General features: G+C 37.2%; 1 protein-coding gene across 2 annotated transcripts; it reads right to left on the bottom strand.

The window, feature by feature from the left end:
* Positions 1-1,745: 1,745 nt before the first annotated feature.
* On the bottom strand, positions 1,746-24,492 carry BROX (BRO1 domain and CAAX motif containing). 2 transcript variants are annotated; one of them, XM_003265063.4, is made up of 13 exons: positions 24,114-24,492; positions 21,249-21,365; positions 17,757-17,863; positions 17,439-17,535; positions 14,271-14,366; positions 12,651-12,723; positions 11,238-11,343; positions 9,528-9,617; positions 7,958-8,043; positions 7,068-7,149; positions 6,592-6,742; positions 5,267-5,426; positions 1,746-4,309 (listed from the first exon to the last, which is right to left on the bottom strand). In XM_003265063.4, exons 2-13 carry the CDS (start codon positions 21,347-21,349, stop codon positions 4,223-4,225), a joined length of 1,236 nt encoding a protein of 411 aa, XP_003265111.1. In that variant the 5' UTR covers positions 21,350-21,365; positions 24,114-24,492; the 3' UTR covers positions 1,746-4,222. The 2 variants fall into 2 exon arrangements, with proteins under 2 accessions (XP_003265111.1, XP_012362025.2); XM_012506571.2 differs by lacking the exon at positions 24,114-24,492 and adding an exon at positions 23,647-23,736.
* Between the last annotated feature and the right edge of the window lie 4 nt (positions 24,493-24,496).

Genomic DNA, 24,496 nt, shown 5'->3' on the forward strand with positions numbered 1-24,496 from the left:
TACATCTTGGCATTTAACTTCAATAAATAAATATACTATTTTAAGTATGTAACACTTAAAAATTTTCTAGAGTTCTTCCCATTTTCATTTATGTCGAAAATGTTTTCAAATGGACTGTTAAAATGCAGCTAAGAACTGATGTTGGGTCATTACGCTGGAGCTAATTAGTGTTGCTTGCCCGGAGCTGCTGGTCTCCCTTCCTGCTTCCGCCTTTCCTTTTTTCTGAGGTGGTTGAAAGGTCAAACCCCTGGTGAGAGGAGAGAACCAAAGCCCCACTGTGCACCTCAGATGCAGAGATTCACAGCGCAGTATTCACTTGACTTTTCTCTAGGTCCCTTCGCCTGAGGGAACTGGCCTGCTCCAATCAGTGACTTGCAGTGTGTGTGTCGGGGGCAAGGGTAGGGTGAGGAAAAATGTGAAATAACAAATCACTGCCGTTCCTTGAGAATTACAGGAACATCGCCTGGCAGGATTTTTGTATCCTTATTTTCAGTACTAAACCACATACACGCACCCCACTGCCTGCATGCCTGTCCCACTGTGGTGTTTCGCAACATTTTTTACATCATGGCAGATAGAGAAAATTATTTGTTTGGAATTCTGAAGGCGACCAGCCTGGGAGCTCCAGCCACCTTAAATGCTGCCCAGCTAGCCACCCAGAAGGCTTCGATCAATAGCTTGAGACAAACTACTTGAGAAGCTCTGCATTAGAGAAGCAAATTCGAGTCTTGACATTTTCTCAGGGGAGTGCTCTGAAAGTGACTATATAAGCTTCTACCGACCTCAAGCAAATCACAGGCATTAGATACATTAAATTGTGAAGTGATAGCTCTGGCTTTTTGGATATGCACAATCAAATATAGTTTTCCATTTTATAATTTGTCAACTCCCCTTCCAGATTAACTATTTTGATCCTTTTATTACTGTAACATTCTTAAATAAAAATTTAAATTTTAAGCAAATTATTCAAATATCAAATAAAATCTTTAGATACAAACTTATGGTAACCCAAAGTGACATTCCAGATTTATTTTACACACTTTAAGAGATAAGAAACGCAGTATTTTCTAAAGCATGAGTACTCTAATTCTAAAAGAATTCTGAATATGGTATTATTTCTGCATGCATTTATTCAACGCTAAAAGTGCTGCCTCAAGTTTGCAAGGAATAAAGTTTCCTACAGATTATTGTACAACGACAATGATAAACTCTTTAGCTTAGCATACCATAGAACAAATACTGCATCATGTTGGATATTACTAAGCACGAGACATAAACAGGCCAATCAAAATCCTTTGAGATTAAGAAGTGATAGATGCCAATAAACATAATTAGAAACTGAACATGAGCGTTGATTATTTAATGAACCCATGAAGCATAAAACAATTGATGCAAATGTATCTGTCGTTTTTTTTTTTTTTTGAGACAGGGCCTCACTGTGTCGCCCAGGCTGGAGTGCAGTGGCATGACTGTGGTTCACTGCACGTGCCACCATACCCAGCTAATTTTTAATTTTTTGCAGAGACAGGGTTTCACCACATTGTCCAGCCTGGTGTCAAGTCCTGGGCTCAAGCAATCCTCCCATCCCAGCCTCCTAAAGTGCTGGGATTATAGGCGTAAGCCACCATGCCTGGTTATCTGTCATTTTAAAACATTACTGTGAAGAATAATTTTGTACTGTTTTAACTGTTACTGGCTTAGTAAGTGTAAAAATATTTGTCAAAAAACAAAAGATCTCAATGAAATTGTAAGTAAAATTAATTTTATTTTCATAAATAAAAAGACAACCCATTATACACTTTTAGCTGAAGTAACATGTTAGTTGTCACTGCCTAGTATGAAATCCATGTAATAGTTAACAAATAGTTACACCTCTCTATAACCTTTATGTAACTTCTATACATTTGATAATTCCCCAAAATTTCCAACATTTCAAAAAACATTATATATAATGGGATACTTTAGTCACAAAGCGCCACCTTTGCTGAGTCAACAAAATATTTATATGCTCATGTCAAAGATGCCTACTGATGTAAAGTAATACCAGTATTGCTGCATTTTACAGAAGCACTGAGCATATTACATTTTCCATTTCATATATGGTAGTATCATCCCCAAAAATGTCAATGTGAAAATTTAGTAAGTAGATTAATAAGCACAAGTATCTAAGAGAAACAGGTCCCACAGCCAGAGAGTAAACAGCTGGCATCAAGTACTGTTTAAAGTTTTGTAAGTGGCACACAACAAACAGACAAGTGATTCTGTAATAAAGACAACATAAAATACAGGGAGATTTAATAAAGTGTTTTTTCCATAGATATTGAAATAAAATTAAATGTCTGTTTAGTTATTACTCCACTTATTCTGGAAACTGCAGCTTCCAATGTTAATATTATACTGCAAGCAGTATTTAGTACTTCTGTATGTTAAGAAAAAAACCTCACTGAATTTATGTAGCTTTTTTTAAGGAGGGTAAACTATGATATATGATTTAAGTAATCACTTATTTGAATACAATATTGATTCAGATAGGCATAATCTATTCATTTTTCATAATGAAACGTATATTCCTATTTCAACACTTTATGCAGATTTTACTTATTTCTCACAGGGCTGCTGTGTGGATTCAATGGCTTATGTATGTAAGTGTCCAGCACAGTACCTGGCACATAGTAAGCTTTTAGTGTATGCTACTTATTTATATTAAGTGAGTCAATCTGTCACTTATAATAGAAAAATTATCTAATGCCCCAGGAGAATAATCAAAAGATAAACCTACAGATGTGTGACTTCTGTTAAAGTATTAATGCATCCACTATTCCCCAAATTACTAAACTGTTTAAAATGCTACAATCTATTTTTAAGATCATATTGTATCTATATGTGTTCTCTATGTTTTTGCTGTGGCCTTTGGCCTAAACCAATACAATTCTGACAGGACATTATCAGAAAACCACATAAAAACAATGTACACTGAAATCAGGTAACAAAGACATCTTACCATAACTTCTTTAATAAAGAAGTAGAGACTTACCGGTGTAATTCAGGACAACCTACTCATTCAAGTTTAAAGTTTTTCCTTTACATCATGCAATATTTGACTTCAAAAAACATTTTCCATTCTGTCTTCTCTTATATATAAACATTAAGAGCTATTACAACGTTCTTTCCTCTAAGTAAAAAACCCACTAGAAAAAGATATTTGTAAAAATCATTGCAGGGTTACTGATACTGAATGAAGCACAGGGGTACTGGAACAGGGATAAGTTCTTGGATAAGGTGCCAACATACCTATAAAAACTGATTTTTGAGTAAATTATTGATTCTAACATATGTAAAGGATTTGGTGTGATAATTTTCTGATCTTTAACTATAAGTGACTTTTTAATTCCCCACCAGAAAAGATAAATGACTGAGAATGTAAGTCTGTGCTCTGATTAACACAATGGAGAAATGGAAAAACTATCTCTGTTAAAAACTGATTCCTGTCATTCTTCTGGTATTAAGAGGAAGGAAAATAAATTTTTTGTGTGTAGATAGAAAAACATACCTGAGGCCAGGTGCAGTGGCTCACACCTGTAATCCCAGCACTTTGGGAGGCCAAGGCGGGCAGATCAGCTGAGGTCAGGAGTTCGAGACCAGCCTGGCCAACATGGAGAAATCACGTCTCTATTAAAAATACAAAAATACAAAAATTATCTGGGTGTAGTGGTGCGTGCCTGTAATCCCAGCTACTCGGGAGGCTGAGGCAGGAGAATCACTTTAATCCAGGAGGTGTAGGGTTGCAGTGAGCTGAGATTGTGCCACTGCACTCCAGCCTGGGCAACAGAGGGAGACTCCGCCTCAAAAAAAAAAAAAAAAAGAAAAAGAAAAAAGAAAAACATACCTGAAACCACATGAGTTCGACCTATACTGACCGGAAACTTATTACTATCCAGAGTTTAACAAAAAGATCCAACCCCCAAATATACCCTTTAGAGGCACAATAAAATCTTTCAAATGTTGTCCTGATTAAGAAGGAGAGTCTGAAAACAAAGCAAGAAACATCTCCACTGTTTAAAAAATCAAGAACAAGTAAGCTGAAGGCAGATAACCCTCTGAATGTAATAGTTATTCTACAAGCTTCAGAGAAATCATTTTGAGAAATAAGAACTGAAATTCTGTGGTTTATCTTATCTACTGCTAGAGAAATTCTAAGTGCAAATTGTATTTTAGGAGTATTTTAGGAGATGTAGCACCCAGTGTCCTTTTGAGGTTTGATGTCTGGTTCTTTCACAGGTTTCACTTCTTCTTCTGGTTTGGGTTTAGTCTAGGGAGAAAAAACCGCAGTTTAAGTACATAAACTAAGATTGAGAAAACAAACACTAAATCTTTTCCACTTCAGACTTTTAAAAGATGCTATATTAAATTACATAACACGGATACTGGCAAAGCTATTTCCAGAAACTATAGACCAATTCATTTTAAGATATAATCAGAAAACAACATTTCAGTAGAGATGAAAACCTAGTTTGGTAGGCAAAAACCAAGCTAATGGTACTCCTACTCCACACTTTTTTCTAAGTGATCTATCTATACCTGTAGAACCCTAAAGCTTAGACATAACTTATGACAGCAACAGGCTATCTCTTAGGGCATTATTTTATAGCTGAACAGAATATAAAGATAGTTATTTTACGGAATAAATTTTAATATGGAAAGGAAATTATATAAACACAACTCAATCTCAAGAAAGGAGCAATGGCTGTAAAATAATTCCTATTCATTTGTCACAGATCCCTAGTCTTTTGGTAGTTAGACCTCAAAATTTCCACTTAATTTACTATTTGATTTAGAACACCAAGATGTACTCAGATACCAACAAATAAAAGCATTCTTATTTTACCCCTGGATTCACAGAATACTGAAATTAGGCCAAATCTGCAAATGCTCTGCAATTTGCTAAAACAAAAACAGAGTATTGCTATAGCAGTATAAACATGGATGATCTTTTCTCCCACATTCTTCTTAAAGGAGGCGCTGACAAGTTGTAAAGAGGCAAGATAATGTGTTGAAAAGAATGCCGTTATGTAGACAATCAGAAGACATTTAAGGCCTAGAGGTCTTATCTCTGAGAATGTTCTACCGCAGATTACACTAAGCACTATAACTAGCTAACTTAACATTTAGACAAAGATACGTATCTATTTAGAGAAAAATATCAAAATGCTAACTCTGAATTTTCTTTTAAACTTTTGTGAATGAGAGGGGAAAAAAAATCTCATACACTGTCATCCTTGGGTCTTTTGGTGAGATCAAATGCAGCCAATGTTTCTGGTGTCCACTGAGCGCTTGTAGGAGGAAATTCGAAAGGTATAGGCTCTACGAGACCATAATTTGCTTTGAGTTCCAGCTGTGGGGCTTCTGTTGGAATTTTTTGAAAGTAACTGCAAAAAATAATTTAAATAGCAATTCATTCATTTGTTCATTATTTGAGTGCCTAATATGTTCAAGGTCCTGTTTGGGACAATGACAATTTAATGATGGATGAGAGGTTTTTCTGCCTCATGTAGGAAAGTGAAAAAGTCAAGAAACTTTTGTCAATTACAATGCAATGTAATTGGAGCTACCATGGATGTAGAGTGCCATGAGAATGCAGACAAAGGGAATTAACCCAAATTAATTTCAGTGACTCTTTCCAAAGGAAGTGATTAAAGGTGAACTAGGCATGTTTAAGGAAGTGAAAAGCTCAGTATGACTAGATGAAGAATATAAGGGGAAGAATGTAAGGAGATGAAAGCAGGAACGAGATTGAGTCTACCCACCTACACAGATGGTGATCTACAGTTTGAACAGCACTGATTTAATAATGGAAAACCTCTTGAAAAAAAAACAAGAAAAACTGGAGAGAAAATTTATTTTCCTTCTTTGTAGGTAGCTGAAACCAGAGTGAGATGAATATGCAAAGGAGGTTGAGAAGATATATTTAAAACATATGGAGGAAGAATGGCAGGGAAACAGAGTTAAGAGAAAATCAGTCCTAATGAAGCGAACTCTATGTTAACAACTCATGTTTTAATTTTAAAGTCTGCTTTTATATATTATCATCCTAAGTAGAATAACAGGCCCTACACAATTGAAATTTATCACCAATTTAAAGAGAAAATTAACGTGAAATGTAAATACTATATATATTTGAGACAGTGTCTCACTCTTGCCTAGGCGGGAGTGCAGTGACTTAATCATGGCTCAGTGCAGCCTTGACTTCCCAGCCTCAGATGATTCTCCCACCTCATCCTCCTGAGTAGCTTGGATTTACAGGCGTGTGCCACCATGCCCAGCTAATTTATTTGTATTTTCTGTAGAGACAGGTTTTTGCCATGTTGCCCAGGCTGGTCTCAAACTCCTGGGCTTAAGGGATTCACCCTCCTTGGCCTCCCAGAGTGCTGGGATTACAGTTGTGAGTCACCACGCCTAGCCCATGAGTGCTATTCAACATAAAACTTTTGGGAATAGAGACTAACAGAAATGATATTACTAAAATATTAATATTTTAATATAATTATAAATCAACATATTAATATTACTAAAATAATATTAAACTGTACTCACATAAATCCATTTTCTCTCTGACATTTTTCTAGGGTGTTCTTCACAAGGTTTCCAAGTTTCCTAAAGAACAGATGTCCTGAAGGTTTGACTGTTGGTCCAGGTCCTTTGGTTTCTCCATATTCTTTACACAGTGCTTCTGCCTTTGCATACACTGCATGTGAAAGAGATATAAAGTCTTTTGATTATAATTAACACTTCCTATTTATCCCTAGAAGGCTTTAAACTGGAGGTGGTAAGACATTTACTGCTCTTTACCTAATATAATAGCAATACCAATAATAATACTGTAAGTAGAAGGTGTGTATTTTCTACAGGTTCTAGGTTATTGAAACATTTTTTTCTTTTCTCCAATTATGTCACCCATTCCCATTTCCCTTTCATGAACTCAGCCAAAATCTCTTTAAGCACATATTCCCTTTTATGATAAAGTCATTTGTTTTTTAAAGGGGAGTTAATATTCTGGCAGGAATACTTACATTTTTCCGCTTCTTGGAGAGACCTGATTGCTTCACCGCATTTATCACTAGCCAATAAAGTCTCACCATGGTAACAGTAAGCCTGATGAAATAAACAAATATTTTATTCATTCTCTCCCTTCAAGATGCTTTCCCCTATTATTGTTTTATGTATCTATCAGATAAATTAGCACCTTCATACACTTAAGTATCAATGCAATCTCTTACATTTCTTTACTTGAGTAAGCTCTTCCCCAACCTTTGTTCATAGAAAAGGTGGAAATATGTCAAGTCTTGAGCCCAAACAGCCTTCTAACCATGTACTGAGCAAAAGTTATTTGCTGAAATCTGTATTTAAAATTAGGAAATAGTAGATAAAGGAGGAAATTATTGTGCTAATGCAGAGGAAGAAGGAGGTATATGAAATATTATCTACTCAGACCTGAAAAAGGTTTTTCATGATCTCTCATATGATATTCTAATTAACAAAACAATTAAGTTTGGTGGGTACAACAGACTGATACGTAACTTCCAAAATGATGTTTATTGATGGTTCTTCACTAAGCTAGGTGATATATTGTGCAATATGCCTTAATATTAGAATTAGTAAATATGTTTCTCAATGCACAGGATGAAACAATTGAAAGAATTTCATTAAGTATGCTGCAAGTGGGTTTCCAATCAAACAATAATTCTATTGCTATAATCCACTTCTACAATCCTACATCATCTCTTTCCACCCACTTTAGTTCACAATAGTTGCACTCACTCTCAGTGAACATTTACTGAGATAAATAGCTGTCCATTATTTGTAAAATGCTAATGAAAGACTCTGGTGAGATGAGAGACCTGGCACTCCAAGGGCTGGAGAAACAATAATTTACATTGTTTTTAGCGTTGTGAATACTTACATAAGCTGTGTAGAAACACATCTTCAAGTGAAGATATTTTCTCCATTTGGCAGAATATGCAGGCTCCAAACTGGATAAAGTATGATCTAAAGTTACATTTTAAAAAGCAAAATATAATTTCACCCTGATTCACTAGAAGACTTTTAGTTCATGTGTTCTGATGATAAAAGCAGAAAGAATGCCATTCAAGTCTAACACTCAAGAATTTTTTTTTTAAAAACACCTTTACTTCATTTTCCCAAATCTATACTTTAAGTTACACAAGATTGGTTAAAAACTATGGCAGCTCTTTGATTTGATGGTTAATACAACTTTAAGTTAAAGATAATGATAAAAACAGATTGTGACCAAGAACTTCAAAGTGAATACTGTTTATACTGTTACATCAGCTAATTTTAAAAACTTACATAATATAGCAAAGCAAATAGTAGTCTAGTCACTCAAGTCAGAAATAGGATACTCTCCTCTCTACCCCCATCACTGAATTTTATGTGACACACACACACATTCACTCACATATCCTTCTACCAAACATCTCTCAAATCTATTTTTTCCTATTTGCTACTTTGCTGTATTTGCCAAAGCTTTCATCATTTCCTTCACAAACTTTAAGAATTTCTTAAGTGCTAAGTTAAGTTAGCCTATTACTCCTTCATGTAGCAAGCCTATCTCTAATACTGCAACTATAGGGACCTTTCTTAAATTCAAATCCAATCAAGTCAGCCTTTTAATCTTTTAATAGATCCCAAGTATCTACAGAATGGCTTACAAACCAGTGTTTGATTCCAAGCATGCATACTTTTTCAAACTTTTCTCCTACCACTCATCCTGTGTTTCAGGTAACAGCAACTGTCTGAAGTTTCCAGAATGTGCTAAGTTCTTTCTTATGTCTGTACTTACTATAGAATTCTACACCCAAACTCTAAAGCTTCCTAGGGAACATAAGACTTTTATTTACACTTCACAGGAAGGCTAAAGCATCTTCTTCTAGAGTCCTTCTTTAGCATGCCCAGCTTGTTAAGGTTCCTAATTCACTGCTGTGATGTCTTACTTCAGGATATAATAATGTTACATGTTTGTCTTCTTCCCTAAACTGCAGATCTTTTCTATTTACCTCTCCTTAGCAACAAAAACAGTAACTATCCCATAAATAAAAACACATGCATGTTTCCTAAATAAGTAAATGAAGAGTAATAGGCTTATCACAGTAGCTGTGTTCTATGCCCAATCTCCCACTTTCTAGCAGTTAAATTATGGGTCATGTTAACTCTCTGGATTTTGGATTCTTGTCTAAAGCATAGTAACTATAAGGTTGTTATAAAGACTAAAAAAAATTTTTAAGCAAAAAAGCTGTATTTTATTAGACATCACTGGTTTTCCCTTCCATTAGAAGTTATGCAGCATACTAAATATGAACAGCTCTATTTTAAATGCGATAAATAAAATATTACTCCAGTTTTGCAAATAATGACAGAATCTGAGAACCCTTTTGTTTTGTTCCCTATTAATTCAAGATCAAATAAATCTGAAAATCTGAACTAAAAATGTGACAACAGAATTAGAAGCTTACCAGCTTTTTGATAGAAATTGGCTGTTTCATACGCCAGTGCAGCAATTAGTCCAGGAGCATGTTTTAGTTCAATTGCTCGAGCAATTGTTACTGTAACCAAACACAATAAAGTGAATCTATAATTAAGCTCACTCTATTCATCCTAAATTCAATTATAATAGCAAAAGACAGTCTGATAATCTCTCTGGGATTTTAATAGTTTGTTAAATGTTTTAACGTGCAAAGTTATAGAAAATGCAAACATTAACAAAAAACACTGAGCTTGTTGGTTCCAATGCCATTTCTTTAAATAAATCATCAGCAAATTACTAGCTAATCATAGAGAATCACTATTACAAAACAACATGACCTAACAGCAAATTCTTTTTTTTTGAGACAGGGTCTTGCTGTCACCCAGGACGGAGCACAGTAGCTTGATCATGGCTTACTGCAGCCTCAAACTCTCGGGCTCAAGTGATCCTTCTGCCTCAGTCTCCCGAGTGGCTGAGACTACACATGCATGCCATGGCACCTGGCTAATTTCTTTCTTTCTTTTTTTTTTTTTTTTGAGATGGAGTTTTACTCTTGCTGACCAGGCTAGAGTGCAATGGCACGATCTCAGCTCAGCACAACCTCTGCCTCCCAGGTTCAAGCGATTCTCCAGCCTCAGCCTCCTGAGTAGCTGGGATTGCAGGCATACGCCACCATGCCCAGCTAATTCTGTATTTTTTAGTAAAGACGGGGTTTCTCCATGTGGGTCAGGCTGGTCTCGAACTCCCAACCTCAGGTGATCTGCCTGCCTCGGCCACCCAAAGTGCTGACATTACAGGCATGAGCTACCACCACATCCAGCCAACTGGCTAATTTTTTAAATAATTCTTTGTAGAGATGGAGGTCTTGCCATACTGCCCAGGCTGGTCTCAAACTCCTGGGCTCAGGCAATTCTCCTGCCTCGGCCTCCCAAATTGCTGGGATTACAGGCATGAGCCACCAGCCCAGCCATTTTCAGAGGACAACTAGAATTTGAAATAAAGAAAAACGAAAGCCTACAAAGTTTCTTAATTGTTTCACGTTGAGTGCCATTATTACTCGCCATTGAAAGGTGAAGGCTTTAAGGTAGGCCAACAAGTGAAAGAGAAAAAAGAATGAGCACAGTAGAGAGAGAAAAGACGAATTAAAGAATTAATGTTGTACTATCAGAAATAACATGAAATCAAAATCCTCTTAAAAAGAGCCATTAAACTGAAGGCCTTTTCCTGCTAACTAAGAGTGAAGGCAAACGCTAAAGGTAAACTTATTCCTCATTCTAAAATTTCTCAAAATCTAAAGCCTGATTCTGGCTAATTCTGATTTTTTTTAAATTAATTAATTGCTTTGAGACAGGGTCTCGCACTGTTGCTCTGGGTGAAGTGCAGTGGCACGGTCTTGCCTTACTACAGCTTTGACCTCCCAGGCTCCAGCGATCTTTCCCATCTCAGCCTCGTGGGAAGCTGGGACTACAGGAATGTGCCACCATGCCCAGCTAATTTTTGTATTTTCTGTACAGCTGGGGTTTTGCCACATTGCCCAGGCTGGTCTTGAACTCCTGGGCTCAAGTGATCTGCCCACCTTAACCTCCCAAAGTGCTGGGACTACGTGCATAAGCCACAGTGCCCAACTTCTGATTTTTAAAGAGGAATTAAATGACAATATAGACTTTCATTTAAAAAAATCTTACAATATTTAGGATACCTTCTTGAGCTTCAGCCTGACATTGAATAACATATGCTTCTATGAGTCGTGACTCTAAATCTCTTCCTTTTTCTGCAGGTGTAATGAGTTTTGGGATATGACTTTCCTGAGAACAACAAAAAAGACAAAAAACAAAGCAGCCAAATTTCATTTTAATACAGTTGTTAGAGATGAAGAAAATGAAAGTTATGAGACATTCAATTTGGAGCCTTAGTAGAAATTCAGAGTAGAATAAAAACTATAAAAAGTAGCAACAGTAAGCTTATAAATAAAAGTTCCTGTACACTAAAACTCAGCTTTTATAAGAACAAGAAATTCAAGAGCAAAATTTAAGTCATGATAGACTGCTGAGATATGCAAGTCACACTATCATCTTGAAAAATGTTAACTGAAATAGTAACCAAAATTCCTTTTGCAGGATAGCCTGAATTGTTCATTCACATTAATAATTAAAGATAGAAAGAGGCTGGGCGCAGTGGCTCACACCTGTAATCCCAGCACTTTGGGAGGCCGAGGCGGGTGAATAACAAGGTCAGGAGTTTGAGACCAGCCTGGCCAACATGGTGAAATCCCGTCTCTACTAAAAATACAAAAAATTAGCTGGGCGTGGTGGCAGGCACCTATAATCCCAGCTACTCGGGAGGCTGAGGCAAGAGAATCGCTTGAACTGGGAGGTGGAGGTTGCAGTGAGCCAAGATCGCGTCACTGCACTCCAGCCCGGGCGACAGTGCAATACTCTGTCTCAAAGGAAAAAAAAAAAAAACATATAAAGAAAAAAAAAACCCCATTACAATTCTACATCTAATTCAGGATCAGAGCTTTCTAATTACTATAAAAGCATCTTATATTTTAATATGAAAAAACTCAACACTGGCCTCTAGGAGGCCTTCAATAAAGTGATTTAATTAGATGAAGTAGGAGTACATTGTTTAAAAGACACAATATTCTCTCTCCTAATTCCTGTCACATCTCCTGGCAATTTAATACAATTAGAGTGCACTGATTGTCCCGCTAATGTTTTTAGTGAGATACAGAGCATACAATCAGAAGTTCAGTTTTGCAGAATCAGGACTGCTCCTGGTAACTTCTGTGGAGAGCAATGAGGTAGGTAAGAACCATCAATACTTCTGCTTTCTTTTCTCCTGTCTTTCAAAGACACAGAAAAATAAGCAGAGCGCTAAAACTTAAGTTTTCTAATTGTAAAAGTCACTGGTGATTTTAAAACAAAAATGGAGACATTTAATATTTAGTAACTGGCAGCACTCATCAATAACATACTTAACATAAGGAAAAGAGAACACATAGTACCTTTTTTAATATCATGAAACAATTCTTTCCCCATATCCCCCACAAAAGAAAAATTATTCAAGAATTAAAGCATTAAGAACAAATAATGGTTTTTGTTTGTTTTACCTTTAAATGTTTAAAAATCCCAGCTGCAATCTTTAGGCTTCGATGAACTTCTTTTGCTTCATCTTCTGTTATACTTAAAGATAGGGGTTACATTAGTTAGAGGATGAATTCCATTTCTGGTATTAAAACACAACAACCAATACATTATTATACATCCAAAGTAGTCATTTATGTTTCTCACTGCTAATTTTCTTCCTTTTAAAAAAATCTAATTTTGAGGCCAGGCCTGTCATCCTAGCACTTTGGGAGGCCGAGACGGGCAGGTTGCTTGAGGCCAGAAGTTCAAGACCATCCTGGCCAACATGGCAAAACCCTAATTAGCTGGGTATGGTGGCAGGCACCTGTAATCCCAGCTACTCGGGAGGCTGAGGCATGAAAATCACTTGAACCCAGGAAGCCACAGTTGCAGTGAGCTGAGATCGCGCCACTGCACTCCAACCTGTCCTGGCAACAGAGCGACACTCCATCCCCCCGCCACCAAAAAAATTTAATTTTGACACCCAGAAAAGGAACAAATGCACATGAAATGTACATTTATAGGAAACTTGTAAAAACTGTAAAGGATTTTGAATGCCAAGCCAATCAGTATTCCACAAAAAGGTCTTGAAAACAAGTATATGACATAAAGGTAACATTAAGATGGCAAAAGCATGTCAATATGTCTCCAAAAAGAAGACACTACAAATGAAAAAAGAGATCCTAGCTAGGCGTAAAATCTGCAGCCAGGCATGGTGGATCATGCCTGTAATCCCAGTACTTTGGGAAGCCAAGGCAGGAGAATCACCTGAAGCCAGGAGCCCAGGAAACATAGTGAGACCTCACCTCTACAAAAAACAAAACAAAATAAAATCCAGACAAAGCCTTATTTTTTCCTTACAGACATTTGTATATAAACAAGACAAAATATTACACATTTAATGCATATACATGCCTAAGAAAAACATAGATACACAATGGTAGCTATAATCATTACTCTGCTCTTATTTTAATCACCTAATTTAGAGATAATTTTACATCAGCACATACAATTTGACATCGTTTTCAAGTGGTTGCATATTATTCACATGTATGGATGAACCATAAATTGACAGTTTCCTATTGCTGTATCCACTACAGCTGTTATAAAAATTGTATCACCTTTTATAATTATTTAATCCTGCAAAACATCTTTTCACATACTGCTAGCCTTCTGTGAATTGCCTGTTCATGTCCTTTGCTTTTCAATTGATTTGACAGTCTTTCCTTTGCTGATTTATAAGAGTATACGTTATAAAAACAAACAACTTATCACATGAATTCCAATGTTTTTGACCAATCTTGTCATTTGTTTTTTAACTTTGTTTATGGTCCTTTGATGTAGTTAAATAGTCATGCTTTTACTTTATGGGTTCTTGATTTGGGGTCTTACCTTTAGCAAGACCTTCCATATGACAAGACTATTAAAATTTATTTTACCTTTTAACACCAGGTGCCATAATTCTGACACTCAAAATACTAACATTACAAGGCAATCCTTCACATGTCCAAAGTGGTACTTTTTAAAATAGATTTTTAAAATAATGAAGCGCCATATACTTGAAAAATAACACAGATGTATACAATCCTGTCCTTTTAACTTACTTTTCTTTTCCAGCCAGTCTTGAAGCATATTTGGTATACCATAAAGCCACATTAAATCCCATGGAAATTAATTCAAAAACAGCATCCTGCTGGGCACTGGAATTATAAACATGATCATTAAGTTCTGTCAATTATCGAGACATCACACCATGAAGCCTAATGGACATCCGACTCAAAATTACAAACAAGTATATGCTAACTGGTATGCATAAGGAAAATGGTTGTGTTTAATATAGATGGGGAGATAAGATGTACAGGTAATTAACTACAAATGGCTAAGTATAATGGTCCAGAAGGTACTATGTACTTAATAATAAGCATGAGAATAGGAACTCCCAAAGTTTACTGTACATAGAGTAGCTTTTAAAATACAGATTTCTGGGCCTTAATCCCAGAGTCAGAAAGCCTGGGATGGGGCTTAGAATCGTATTTTTAACAAGTACTCAGTCGATTCTCACAGGTGTGGCTCTTAATACAACATTTTAGAAAAATCAAATTCAGAGGAGAGATTGTTTCAGGCTAGAATAATTAAGAAGGTTTAATGGTATATATAAAATCTGAACTGTCCCTGGAAAGATGACTAGAAGGGAAGCAAAAGGACATCCCAGGTGAGGAAACAATGCCATCAAAGCACAAGAGGAGTATAAAAAAATTTTCTGATAGAAGTGACCCAATGAGCTAGACTGGAGCAGACGGTATGTAAAAGAGAAATCAAGGAAAAGATGGGCAAAAAGCAAGCTGAAGGCAAACTGTATAAGATTCTGAATGCCTAGCCAATCAGTATTCCAGAAAAAGGTCCTGAACACAAGTATATTTTATTCCTTGTTTCCTTCAGATTCTATTACGAAGTATGAAATAAAGATGGCAAAAGCATATCAAGCAAATAAGATATTCACAACAATATATATTCACTATTGTTCTTAGAAGAACCTGAAAATTTTTTATACATGATCTCATTTATCTCAACTGATGAAGAAAACAGAATATCCTTATTTTACACATGTAATACTAAGACACAGAAAAGCTACTCAAAAAGAAGAAACCAGAATTATCATTCTACTTTTTATTTTTTAGTTACTTGTTGCCCCGTCTTAAGATAAATGGAGATATGGCAACTTTTTAAATGAAAAAAAAGTATTATAAAGTATGTAGTAATTAAAAAATAATTTCTAAACTGTCTTGTTTAGTATAGATTATAACATCCAAAAATAAGTTATGAACAAACTTCTCAAAACAGTTTTATCCTCCTGAAAAAAATTTAATACATAGTTTAATAGCTTATTATTTTCTGCACTGAAACTATCAAATGAATTACATCTGGAGATCTAGTGGACATGTCTAATTTATAATTTTTAAATAATATAATAGTTTGGCTAATTTATGTGAAGTCTCATGAATAACTCTCTTCCTTTATAATCCTTCATTTATGTCAACATGCCTTGTTTCCAAACACTCCATTTCTACGACACCACATAAAAGTAGTAGTCATAGTAACTATAATGGAAAAAATATTTTTCAGAACAGATAAACTCACAACACGATTTCTACTGAGTAAGCAGCAATCAAGAATAAAGTAACTTAGAAGTCTCACTTGTGCCGAATATTTAGTATTAAAGTCTTCATCACATAATTCTTCACTATCTCATAAAACTGCTGAAAAAAGGTTAAATAGTAGCTCATTTTTTTTATTTCTTTTTTTTTTTTTTTGAGATGGACTCTCGCTGTGTCGCCCAGGCTGGAGTGCAGTGGCTTCATCTCAGCTCACTGCATCCTTGGCTTCCTGGGTTCAAGCGATTCTCCTGTCTCAGCCTCCCAAGTAGCTAGGATTATAGGTACCTTCCACCACGCATAGCTAATTTTTGTATTTTTAGTAAAGACAGTGTTTTACCACGTTGGCCAGGCTAGTCTCAAACTCCTGAACTCAAGTGATCTGCCTGCCTTGGTCTCCCAAAGTGTTGGGATTACAGGTGTGAGCCACTGCGCTCGGCTTTAGCTCACTATTACACAGAATCAAAATGTGGCATGGTCGGAAAAATGCCAAATTTATGAAATGCACGCATTACAGAATCTGTCAAAATAATGACTGAGGTTTGATTCTTTAAAAAAGTCTTTTTAATTAAAAAAAATTCCTTAATTTTGGATTAAAAACAAATGGGTCACATTAAAAAACAGAAAACAAGGTCTTAGAAAATCTGAGTATCCCAGAATATTATGAATTCTACATAAAATATTCCCAAGGAAGGAAGAAAGGAAATGAACATTTAATGAATGTCTTATAAGCCTAGTACTGTTGTCAGTCACTTAACAAAAATTTTCTTATTTTGCTTCTCACAAAGTACTGTATCTGTAGTCCCAAGCTATAGTTGAAGAAGCAGATGTTCATGCAGTAGAAAACCTGGACTTGCATCTAAATATGTACAAACCCAATGTTCATACTCTTTTCGTTGTAATGTATAGCCTGCTCTGGTCTTTCAGCAACCTCCACTCCTTCCTTTCTGTTTTTATAAAATAGTAATTCTAAAGCAAATTGGGATTAAAATATACGGGCATTTCAACAACAAAATGGTGTTGAAAAACAGTAGGTAAGTAAAAATTAACACTATTGTGATCTGTTTCCTGTTATAATTACATCTATTACAAACAGTTTCAAGTGAGTGATAAGAAAGCTCTGAAGAGAAGTTTTTAAAAAGAGTAGAAATAGGGAAGAGAGATAAGGAAGAAAACATACTGTGAATCAAGAGTATGGAGTTGGAGAGAAAGAATGAGACAGAGAAAGACTAATAGAAGATATGAAGTATCCATCAGCAAAAGAAAAGTAAGGCAAAAACTTAAATTCTGCTCAGCTTGAATGTAGGCACATACAGAATGTCAGTTTGGGTTCTAAATCCTCAAATTATCCTTTGTGTGTTATTAAAGGTCAAGGCTGTTCAACTGTAGTTAACATCTGTATTGATTACCTCAAAAATAGATTTGGTTGGGAGAAACAAATTATATTTTTACTTACTATGTACTAGGATTGAGGTAAAATGCTTTTAATTAATTTCCTGGTAGGAGAAAACGCTGAGCAGACCTGTATTTTTCTTCTCCAAATACAGAGGCTATGAGTTAACCATTGGTACACAGTTACAAAAACTGGCTCTAATTTAGTACTACCTTAGTGTTGCTTACCTTGGAACCTGTCCTTGCAATGTATCAGTCCACTTGAAATTTTGAATATATCGTAACTTGCTTTCTTGGGTAGATTCATCCAAAGAATTTATGAAACCTATAGAAAAGTACAAGACATTTTAGTTTTAGAAGAAATATTGAGTGTTCTGTTTGGAAAAACTTTCAGATTACTTTTCCAGGTGTCTGAATGAAACTTCTTCCCTTTTCCAAAGAATACAGTCTGGAACAGTAAACTAATCAAATTTGAAAAGTCAAAGAATTAAATGTAAACTTCTAGACAGTTTTTTAAAAAACCTCAAGTTCATATAAATAACTAACCTTGTAAAAGTGAGAAATATAAATCTGCTGCATTCTTCAGCATTTCTGGATTACAGCTCAAATCAGTGAACAGTTCAAGGAGTCGTGCCCTGGATGACCTCAAGTCACTTATAAGAGATAGAAAAAGACAGTAAAGTTAGCTGTACTGCAATCAATCTACATAAAAGTGGCTTCCAGGTTTCAATGTAAAAGCTTTAAAACATACACACGCATGCACATGCCTACCTTCTCTAAAAGATTACTAAATACACAGAAATGAATTTTTTTTTTTTTTGAGATGAAGTCTCGCTCTGTCACCCAGGCTGGAGTGCAGTGGCGCGATCTCGGCTCACTGCAAGCTCTGCCTCCCGGGTTCACGCCATTCTCCTGCCTCAGCCTCTCCGAGTAGCTGGGACTACAGGCACCCGCCACCACGCCCGGCTAATTTTTTGTATTTTTAGTAGAGACGGGGTTTCACCGTGGTCCCGATCTCCTGACCTCATGATCCGCCCGCCTCGGCCTCCCAAAGTGCTGGGATTACAAGCGTGAGCCACCGCACCCGGCCTCAGAAATGAATTTAATCAGGACTAAATCTAGAGAAAAAATTTCTAATAACTGTTTTAAAAGTTGTACTAAAATAAACTTGGACCAATTAAAGGCGCAAATAATGAATTCAATTACATAATAAAAATATATATCAAGTTTTAATTAAAAAACAAACAAGTGCATGCATTTAAGATGTGGGGAAAGAAGAATGAATAAAAAACTAAGCAGTTCACAATAAGTTTCTTAAAAAATGAAAATTTATTTGTGTATCATTTTAATATCTCCTTGAAGTTTCTAAATCTGACATAAAACACAAACATGTGAAAATATACTGCATAAAAATATTTAAAAAATGAAATTACATTACATATCCTTGACATGTAATTCAACATATACATCAAGAATATGTAAAACGTGGCCATTAGTTGTTTTAAAACTGCTCCCTAATCTACATTCTCCTTTACTTCTCTATAGCAATAAATGTTGTAGATCCACCTTTTCCTTCTTGAAATTATTTTCTCCTTTGATTCCAATAACACTAAATCTTCTAAGTGCTCTCCTTATCTCTTTAAAGTTCCTTTTATATTATTTTCTGTGTCTCCTTTTCATTCCCAACTCCAGAAATGTTCAGTCTTTGGCTTTCTGGTTTTCTCTCTTTTGAGATCTCACCTATTAGTATAGCTTCAACTATATCAATTCCTAGATCTCCATCATTAGCTTTCACTTGGTTCTATTCCAGTTCCAAATCGAATCCAGAAGGCAATTAGCTTAGTGAGGCTTCCGAAATTACAATACATGAGTATGACCAAAGACCCCTGAAATATGTGTAAACCATTAAAGAAAGACTACATTTAAATGGTAAGCACCAAGAGAGTAGAGGCTGTATATCCAGAATTTGGTAGGTGCCTAGGATAAAGCACATATTCAAAATTACTTGTTGAGTGGAAGAATAACTTTTCAAATATTTTCTTTTGAGATATAGACTATAAGGTAGCAGTGATGTTTAGAAGAGAGCACAGACTTAATCCTGAATGGTATATCCCTTGAGTCTTATTGATTGGTACTAACTCTAAGGAGGCTTATTCCAAGAAAGTATGTATGTATTGCCAATTACAAACAGCTGACTGAAAACGTGACTGGCTATCTTATGAATTAATCATTGTTTGAGGTATTTCTCTAGAAGCTGGAAAGTGATTCAATTCCTGGACTGGGCAGAAATTTGAATCCTTAAAGCCTATTCTGCACTTAAATAGTTGGCTAGCTATTTCCATATTGATGCTTGATCATCACCTACAGCTCAACTTGTAAAGTTACATTCATCTTAAATTACAGAATTTGAGGAAAATGTACCTCAGATATATTTAATTTAGGCTGTTCATTTTATAGATTAGGAATTAGGCCCAAAGAAGTTAAGGGACTTGCCCAATGGTACAGATAAAACAGGTAAGTTGGGACTTGCCTCCAGGAGTCTAGATCAGAGGTTGACAAACTACAAACTGTAACCGGTTTTTGTATACCCCACAGCTTATTTTCGTTCAGCCCTCAAACTGAGAATGGTTTTCATATTTTTAAAAGGGTTGTAAAAATCAACAAAGAATAATATGCAAAAGTGACTGTATGTGGACCACAAAGCCTAAAATAAATACTATGTAGCTTTTAAAAAAAAGTTTGATGACCATTGGTTTAGATTAATAAGCCACTGGTTTAGATTAATAAGCCATCCCTTTTGTTGTAATCACTTCTTCCCATAAAAGCGGCAACTCTTCAGATTTTCCTTTATTGGTACCACCAATGTCTTAATCATCTAGATTCTGTATCTCATATAGACTGAATCCTTTTCAGCCTCCCAAGGCAAATTAGTCAATCAGGTCCATTGACTCCTCCTCCAAAACATCTTTTGCATTTATCTCTTTTGTTTCAGCCAAACTGCTCTACTCACTATCACAAAGGTTTTCCTGACAGAAATAACGTTCTCCTTTCCCCTCTGACAATCTAAATCAAGAATACTCAAATATTTTTTTGGAAAGTGCCAAATAGTAAACATTTCAGGCTTTTCTGGTAATAAGGTATCCAACAGGACTATTCAATTCTGGTGGTGTAGAGGAAAGCAGCCAGAGGCAGCCATACACAGTATGTCAATAAATGTGGGGCTGGCTGTGTTCCAATAAAACTTTATTTATAAAAACAAGCAATGGTCCAAATCCATAGGACAGTTTGCCAACCCCTGATCTAAGCCATACAATTCATTCAAGGCCTATCTCAAGTACTTTTTCCTGTGTGAACACTGTGAAGGCCATTTCAGGTCATAGGGATCTCTCCTTACTCTGAAGTCAAGAAGTTTAATATGTGGCCAATTTAAAATGTCCCTATACAGCTGGGCATGGTGGCTCACGCCTGTAATCCCAGCACTTTGGGAGGCCAAGGTAGGTGGATCACTTGAGGTCAGGAGTTTGAGACCAGCCTGGCCAACATGGTGAAAACCCGTCTCTACTAAAAACACAAAAATTACCAGGGTGTGGTGGCGGGTGCCTGTAATTCCAGCTACTTGGAAGGTTGAGGCAGAAGAATTGCTTGAACCCAGGAGGTGGAGGTTGCAGTGAGCCGAGATCAAGCCATCGCACTCCAGCCTGGGCGACAAGAGTGAAACTCCATCTCAAAAAATAAAAATAAAATAAAAAATAAAAATGTCCATACACTACTTTGTGGAGTCTCTTGTATTGTAATACACAGATTAACTGTTTTACTGTGATTGCTTTAGCCTCTCTGGGACTCATTTACTGATCTAAAATTAAGGATCCAGGCCTAAAAGACTGCCAAAGTTTAAATAATCTATGATTTAACTCTTTACATGTCATTTATAAATTTATAACAAACTTAAAGTTAGAAACAGTGTGTTACATATTTCTATATTGCCATAGAACCAAAAAAAGTACCTTGCATCTAAGAGTGGTTCAATCAATAACTTACTTGCATATTTTTGAAGCAGAAGGGCCAGTGACTACCCCATAGTAATTAAAAGACACAGGAGCTGTGGCTTTTAATGGGTTCCTATGAAACCAATGGGTCATTTTCTCCAGATGTTTTCTATAGACAAAAAAGTAAAAAATGTACAAAAATTAAATATAAAATATTTAATAAACAAGGTAAATAGCATAACAATTTATTTCAATAGTATAAAAATTTAATTCAAAAATTAGCCTGGCTAAATTTTGTATTTTTAGTAGAGACAGGGTTTCACCATGTTGGCCAGTCTGGTCTCAAACTCTTGACCTCAAGTGATCCACCCGCCTTGGCCTCCCAAAGTGCTGGGATTACAGGCGTGAGCCACCGCGCCCGGCCTCAGGTATGTTTTAATTGTCTATTTATGGTGGTCTATGTTCAGATCAGGCCTATAAAAAAAAGCAGAAGAGCATTTGAAAATCTGCCCACAATAACTTCAATGTTAACATACCTATATAGGGGCAGTAATGTTTAAACTCTAACATACCTAAAGATCACCTGGGGGGTGGGTGGTTTTGTCAAATGCAGGCTCTAATTCAATAGCCTGGAGCAGGACCTGAGATGCTGATGCTCCTGGTACCCAGACACTTTTGAATAGCAAAGTACTAGATTTTGGTTGGACAACTGCAAGTAAAAAGGGCACAGGACCAGATGACTGTAATTTCCAAAACGGGTTCAAATGGTAATCCTGATTATATCGCTAAGGCTACTTGTAATACGTTTTAAGTTAATTGCTGTATTTCCGACATATTGCTGACAACAGTGGATTGGTTATAGCATGTGTTCTACAATAAAATGTACTTTCCAAAAAATAGCTAAATAATATTTTTAAAATAAAAATGTAATACAATACTTGACCAATAAATTCTATTATAAAATGAAAACATTGGGCTGGGCATGGTGGCTCACGCCTGTAATCTCAGCACTTTGGAAGGCCGAGGTGGGTGGATCACTTGAGCTCAGGAATTTGAGACTAGCCTGGGCAACATGGTGAGACCCCGTCTCTACAAAAATTAGCCGGGGATGGTAGCCACACCTCTGGTTCTAGCTACTGGGGAAACTGAGGAGGGAGGATCCCTTGAGTCCAGGAAATGTAGGCTGCAGTGAGCCCTGATCTCCCCATGGCACTCCAGCCTGAGCGACAGGGCAAGATCCTATATCAAAAAAGGAAAAAGGAAAACAACAACAACAACTTGAAACACCAAAGTGAGATGCCAACTTAAAAAAAAAAATTAAGTTCCATGCCTTCTACTTAAAAAAAAAAAAGCGCGGTGGCTCACGCCTGTAATCCCAGCACTTTGGGAGGCAGAGGCGGGCAGATCACAAGGTCAGGAGATCGAGACCTTTCTGGCTAACACGGTGACCCTACTAAAAGTACAAAAAAAAATTAGCCGGGCATGGTGGCAGTCGCCTGTAGTCCCAGCTACTCAGGAGGCTGAGGCAGGAGAACCCGGGAGGCGGAGCTTGCAGCGAGCCGAGATGGCGCCACTGCACTCCAGCCTGGGCGACAGAGGGAGACTCCGTCACAAAAAAAAAAAAAAAAAAAAAAAAAAAAAAAAAAGGCAGCATGTCTTGTCTAAATGTCCTTGGGTAGGTAGTGCAGCAGATAATACGGAGAAAGCCCAGGCGAAGACGTAAACATGGCAATTAGATTCCAGGAAGTAACAGAGAAGAAATTCTGATAAGGTTTACTTAATTTGAAGGCACTGTACAAGCCTGACAATCGGCTTTTCCTATTATTAGAAAATAATGTTGGCTGCACAGTGTATGAAATGCCTACATTAAGTGCTTCCTTTATGCTATTTATTCATGACAAAGCCGGTTTTGAGGAGCACCACATACTTAATGAATAGAGAATGCAGTGTGTACCCAACGAAAAACTGAGCAGGTTTATTTAGGACTCAAAACATTTAACGAGTTATTTCAGAAAACATCATCTTCTACACATCTTCCACATAAATTCCGATATCCTAATACAGCATCTATGTGCCTACAAATAAACTTAGAGCTAATATCACACTCAGCACTTGATGCTGCAAAATCTTCCACAAATACTTTTAATGCGGCCTCCTACTTCCTGGATGAAAATGTCTGAAGTTTTGCGTATCTTTACTTCAGGAAAGATGAGGGTTTCTGCCCCTGCCCCATCTCCTCCCCTTCTGCGACCCGGCGGTCTTCAGTTTTCGGGAGTTCCTAGGGTGGGATAGAAGAACGACACACCCACCCGCAGGGACAAGAGTGCCTTTAGAGCCACCAATACAACATTCGGATCGAAGCTGTAAGCTAACACACTTCCACAAGAGGACTCCCGCTCCTAACAACGGACCCCCACTCCGGAGGCCCCGAGTCCCCCCCAGAAACCTACCTGAGCGCCGCCCCCGAGCTCTGAGCGCCCACTTCCTGTTTACCACCCAGCCTCTTCCTCCCGTGCCCAGTCCCGTTCGAGGCGGCGGGCGGCGACCGTGCGCACGCGCCAACACTTAAGTTCCCCTCTTTCCAAACAGGCATTTTTGTGGAAAGCCGATACTGCCAACCCGGGAGAGGTAGCCAGACAACGGCCGAAGGAACCCCAGTTTAGCTTGTATTATAAGCTCTCCAATGACCAATGGAGATGCGGGGCAAGGGGATTCAGTGGATCTAGCTGTTAATGCCACTGATTTGTAATATGGATTTTCTTTCTGTTGTTTGTTTCAAGGCATTAGAAGGAGACTTTTGGTCCACTGTCCAGGGGTCTATGGAGACTAATGTAAAAGGGGGTGATCCTATTGCTTGAGACTCCGGGGAAACAGCGGGGGATATTACTGAGAAACACCCATCTTCTGACATACTTACCAAATTTCTCAGAGTCGGTTCAGCAGTTCTTCTAAGCGAAGAAGGGCAATATATCGGAGTCCACAAGCGAGAAAAAGAGGGAGTCGGAGAACCAAGACTACAGAACCAGAGCGACGGAAAACCAGGCCGGCGCCAAGCCGGAGTCACGTGGCCCGGCGGCCATGACAGCTACCGAGGCGGTAGTGCGCGCAGCTCAGGGGCGGGTATTGCCGCGGCGTCGCAGTCCCCTCAAAACGCTGCGTTCATCAGCCCTTTCTAACTTCTCCCTCGGCCTTCCTCTTGAGCTATGGTCTTTTTCCCAGACAGGAAGAGAAGAGTTGCCCCTGCCTCCGGAGCCGACGGAGAATGCCACAATAGCGATGGCGGCCCTCGGCGGAGTGGGG

The sequence above is a fragment of the Nomascus leucogenys genome, chromosome 5 (assembly GCF_006542625.1).
Source record: "Nomascus leucogenys isolate Asia chromosome 5, Asia_NLE_v1, whole genome shotgun sequence".
Classification (NCBI taxonomy): domain Eukaryota; kingdom Metazoa; phylum Chordata; class Mammalia; order Primates; family Hylobatidae; genus Nomascus; species Nomascus leucogenys.